Source organism: Lathyrus oleraceus, chromosome 1, assembly GCF_024323335.1.
Source record: "Lathyrus oleraceus cultivar Zhongwan6 chromosome 1, CAAS_Psat_ZW6_1.0, whole genome shotgun sequence".
Taxonomy (NCBI): Eukaryota; Viridiplantae; Streptophyta; class Magnoliopsida; order Fabales; family Fabaceae; genus Lathyrus; species Lathyrus oleraceus.
This window is the reverse complement of record NC_066579.1, coordinates 234,752,542-234,757,847: the sequence shown is the minus strand read 5'-3', so window position 1 is coordinate 234,757,847 and position 5,306 is coordinate 234,752,542. Positions and strand designations below refer to the sequence as shown.

Here is a 5,306-nt window from a genome sequence, read left to right as displayed (position 1 = left end):
GGTCGGAAACAAAAGGATTATTAACCATGAAAGTTTAAAAAAAGATTCATCAACCATAAAGGTCAGAAACAAAAGGATTATCAACCATGAAGGTTGGAAACAAAAGGATCATCAACCATGAAGGTTGTAAAACAAAGTTTCATCAACCATAAAGGTTGGAAACAAAAGGATTATCAACCATGAAAGTTGGAAATAAAAGGATTATCAACCATGAAGGTTGAAACAAGATTCATTAACCATGAAGGTTAGAAACAAAAGGATTATCAACCATGAAGATTGAAAATAAAAGATTCATCAACGATGAAGGTTGGAAACAAAGGGTACCAAGAAAACCAGGCTTTAAAAGATGCCAAGCAGGTTGGATTTTAAGAGAGGCGTCAAACAAAACTAGGCTTTAAAAATTATCGAGGAAGTTTGAAGTTTGGAAGTGTCGGTAAATATTGGGCTTTGGCTTTCCTGATTTGTATACAAGGCTTCATCCTATGCTAGATGAATGATATGCATGAGTGAAGTGACGTGATTAGTGGATGACAATGATTTGTGCACTAGTTAAGCCATATGCTCATGTGGTGGGAGATAGGAATTTAGGGCTAGGATAAGGGTCATAAAGACATATCTTTACGACACCTACTTCAGGCTTAACAATTTCTATCACCCTCTGGACTTGATTTGAAACATGGAGAGAGCTTGTACCTTCGTAGTCTACCTCTGCCCCAGTCTGTTGGGTATCTGCATGAATTGCCTCAATCACAAAGTTGTGAAGCAACTTTGTCATTGGAAGATCTCAATTTGACTTTCCCCAACATTTTGGAACTGTATCCCCTTAATTAACCATATCCGGGAATGGTTGACTTCTCGTGATCTCGGGGTGGCCTGCCCCAGATGAGCCTTGAAGTAATCTTGCCCTTGTCTGGTTGATTAAGAGAGATTTGTCGAATCTCAACGTAATTTCCCCAGATTGACTGAATCTTTTATAGATTTGTGCTTCGGAGATCAGAAGAATGTTCAATCTCCCCATTGTATAAGCTTTCTTGATGTCAAGTGCTTGTTCACAAGTAAAAATGCACATTTTGAAAATGATAATTATAATGTTATGCTCATGTTAGTTTTGAAATTCAAGTATGTTCACTAAGATTAGGACATGTGGTGAATGAATCACTAGTCAGAATAATCAATACCAATACAAATGATAAGCAAATCTTAAGGAGTCATCTTTAACGCGATCTTACCATTGTATTCTTTCAAAATAAACCTTGCTTCAATTAGGTCTTTTAAGGGTTGTATCATGGCCTAGTTCACGATTTCAGAAAGAAGGATATAAGGCGCGAAACCTATTCTAACCCATTAATTAACCTTGATGTTCTCTAGTCCTACATTTAGTTAGCTCGACACAAGCGCTCATCTTTCAGAAAAGGATTTTGAAAAGGATTTAGTTAGCTCGACACAAGCGCTCATATTTCATACCTGTGAGTGGAATATTTGGGTTTTGTAGGAAACTAAGCTCCTACATACCTTTTACTCTCCTGTAATATCATACTTTTGATCCAGCTTCTAGCGAATGTTCATATTATCCAGAATGTGGCCATGTTGTTGCATATCATTTGCATATCATAAAACATCATATTACGTCATATAATATTTTTTTGCATATGCATTTCTAGGTAATCCGAGAGCCTAGTTTTGTTTCCGAGTACTCTGAGATAGCATGAATCCTGGAAAAAGAAGTGTGTTTAGTTACAAGTTTGTGGAACCCTAGTTGAAAGCTCTGAAGGGTCTGGGAACTCTTTTGCATCTGGATCACAACGAGGATTTCAAGAAGGCCTACATGAATCTCCTAGGTATTCTCAACACTAAAGTCCATACCTTGGTGCAGTTATATGACCCTTCCTTAAGGTATTTAACTTTTCGGGATTATCAGTTGGCACCAACATTGGAGGAATACTCGTATATCTTGGGGGTCGGAATTAAGGATGAGGTTCCTTTTGTAAGTATCAAGGAACTATAGAAGTCTCATCTTTTAGCCGGACCTTTGCATCTAGAGAAGAAGGAAGTGAAGCTTAACCTTAAGCTTAAGGGTGGAACTCATGGTTTTACTCTAAAGTTTTTGGTTGAGAAGGCCATTGCATTTACTGATGTTGGCAGTTGGATAGTGTCATACCCCAAATTTTTCCCTCCCCTTTTCACATTTTCACTCAACCCTTGACTTGAGATTCATCTACACATACATTCATGTTTCATTCATGTGTATCATTCATTCATTCATACTTGATAGTTGATCACTATAGATTCAAATCTCTATGGCTTGAAAAGCTAGGGTTTGTATGTGGATCAAACCTTAAAGGTGTGACTTGGTTCTTCATCTGATCATAGGGGAAGTGAAACCCTAATTTTCCCGATCTTTGGAATGTGGATTCAAGAAGACTTCATCATGGTACTCCTCAGGTCATTCAACCCCTAATTTCTTAATGACATGGTTATAAGACCTTGTGGATACTCTTTGGGCCTTATCTTGGCTATCAAAACCCTAGTTGAGGGCTCATGCATTGGAGAATTTGCTTGTGAGGCATATTGATTGATTCAAAGACCTTGATTGAAGGGTATGCCTAATTGAAACCCTAATCATGGAAGATGTGGTCTTATTGTGCCTTGTGGCTTGAATTTTCATATGGTGATATGGAAAAACCTAATCTCTTTATCTATGGGACATATTTAAAGAAGACTTTATTATGGCATTCCTCAGGGCATCAAAACCCCAATGTTGTCTCCTACTTCTTGGATGGCCTCCTGCTAGTTTCATATGGTTTTTTGCCCATTGTGTGCTTCACTCAACCTCTTGTTCATGGTTCATTCATGTTGTTTCCTAGGTCTCACAAACTTCATCTACTTCCATTCATTCATCTGATCATTGTCATGCTATCATTGCTTGGGCCATGGGTTTTGATTAGTCCCTAGTGCATTGTATCTTATTGGCCTTACTAAGGTCTCTGTGTCTTTCTTTCATGTGTCATTTGTGGTTTCCTTGGTTTGGGTTTATACAAGTCATTTCAATCCATTTCAAATTAGTTCATTTCATACAAGTCATGTCCATTCATACTTAATTACAAGTCATGATCATTCAAGTCCAAATTTAAACCATTTCAAGTGACATGTTCATATACTAAATCAATTCATTTTCATTCAAATAACCAATTCTATTCATTCTTATCCATAATTTGTTCATTACATACAAAATGCCAAAGAATACATGTTGACCAAATGTTGACTTTGGTCAACAATTGACATTTTGGTCAACTTTGACTAAAGTCAACTCATATTCTTTTCCATCCTAAACCATTAGATCTCCGACCCTAGTTCTAATCCCACTTTCCAATTCCATCTTGATTTTGATTTGACCATTTGCACATGATCTTCAATGTCATCATGCCATGAAACTAGCTTTAGCAAGCCCACATAACAAAACAAAGCCATGTTGCAGCCAATAGCATCCTGCATCACCAATCCAACATCAATGATCAAGCCAAGGCAAGACAAGTAACAATAAACATGCTACAACAAATGAGCACAATAGGAAAGCAAGTCATGAACAGATTGAGCAAACCATTTCAGCATCATAAAAACATTCATTAGCAGCCATGAATTTCAACAAGAATTTATCATAAACAAGAAAGCCTATAACTGCACTCATATTCATTTCTGTGACACTCTAACAAGCATGGCATTTAATTGACAGATTAGAGTCATGTATCATAACTGCAACTAATAGTACAACAAAGCATTCAACAGTCATCGCGGCAGATTTAACTTGGTTTTATCAGGGAAAATGTCATCAATGTTCATAATAGGAAGTTCATAAGTTACACTTTAAGAAATTACTAACATATTTAACAGAAAAATCAAGTAATAAGCAGGCAATGAATTACTTACAAAAAATTTAACTGAAATCCATCCACCAGCAGGAATGCAACCTCTAACAACTTTGTTTTTCCACTGACATATTGAGCTACAATTCTGCAGAATGTTGCATGGCCAATTAAATCAGACTTCCGTTAACTGGTCATAATCCAACAATCTCATCCCAAATCGACTCCAAATTCAAACTAAATTTCCAACAATTCCATTTTCAACATTAACTCTAAATTCAACTTCAAATTCACAGTCCAAATTGGCTCCAATTTCATTTCAAAATCAATTAACTAACTAATGCATTTCACAACTAACTTCTCAATTTCAATTTACATTTAACCTAAATTTCAAATGAATTTGTAACAGAATTGGACTCTATAAGAGCTCTCATCGCAGTTTAGTTAGAGCTCAACATTTTCACTCTCAGAATTCTCACAAATAATTAATCTCAAATTCTCTCTCTCCCTTAGAATCAACCCTCACCAAAGCTCTTCCTCAGAACACGCCATTGAAGTTTCACATCGAGGCTTCAATTGGTGGAGCTTAAGCCTCTCTTTTTCACTCCCAGACTTGTTTATCATCTCAATCACATAATGATATTTTTCCTACAGACTAAGGGGTGGAGTAGAAGAATGATTGCAAGGTTGAAGAGTCATAAGTACATGGTATTGCCTCTGGTATTTTCTCGCCATCAACATCGTCGGAAACCTCGCGTGCAGGTATGTAGTAACTTCCTCTTTGCTTTTCTTAGCTGATAAGTTGTAGTCCATAGCTTTTGAGGTCGGAACCCCGCCCGCTTCAACTCTATTTTCCTCTCTCTTGTGCGTAATGGATGAATTCAAGAATTAGGGTTCGTTGTTGGAATTCTCGATTCAAGCTGATAGAAGTCAAATTGAAGGAGTTGAGTTTAGGGCTTAGAAAGAGGACGAGGAGGTGGTTTGTTTGGTGTATGGTACGTAGTGTTAGGGTTTCCTTCGCCGCCGGAAGCGATTTTTGGCACGACGGAGGCAATGGCCAGAAATCGCCAGGGAGGAGATTGTCAGAGGGTGAAGAAGGTTTGATTTTCAATGAGGGCTTCCGTTTGTTTGCTTGTGAGAGTCTTCGTGGATGGACCTTGGGCTCCCAGACCTAATTCATTTCCATTTTACACCCTATTCTACTTTTGCACCCTCCTTATCACAAGGTATGTTTGCAATGGGCCAGTAGCTCAAGGCCCAAGCACATTTGCTGCTTTGTACCCTGGATCTGTTGGATGCACTCCCTTCAGACCCATTTTTGTTATTTTTAATCACTTTTGTTAATTGTTTTTTTAGCCTTTTTAATTGTTGTTAATTAGGCTAATTAAGGATTTTTAATTAGGATTAACTTAGTTAGAATTGTAGAATTTAATTAGAATTAGAATC

The 5,306-nt window shown here is 37.3% G+C and overlaps 1 protein-coding gene across 2 annotated transcripts; it reads right to left on the bottom strand.

The window, feature by feature from the left end:
• Window positions 1-3,155: 3,155 nt before the first annotated feature.
• LOC127129060 (uncharacterized) lies at window positions 3,156-5,019 on the bottom strand. Of its 2 annotated transcripts, none has more exons than XM_051058386.1 (3): window positions 4,576-5,019; window positions 3,925-4,008; window positions 3,156-3,486 (listed from the first exon to the last, which is right to left on the bottom strand). In XM_051058386.1, the coding sequence occupies exons 1-3, from the start codon at window positions 4,671-4,673 to the stop codon at window positions 3,438-3,440; spliced, it is 231 nt and encodes a 76-aa protein (XP_050914343.1). In that variant the 5' UTR covers window positions 4,674-5,019; the 3' UTR covers window positions 3,156-3,437. The 2 variants fall into 2 exon arrangements, with proteins under 2 accessions (XP_050914343.1, XP_050914337.1); XM_051058380.1 differs by having other exon boundaries at window positions 4,566-5,018.
• Between the last annotated feature and the right edge of the window lie 287 nt (window positions 5,020-5,306).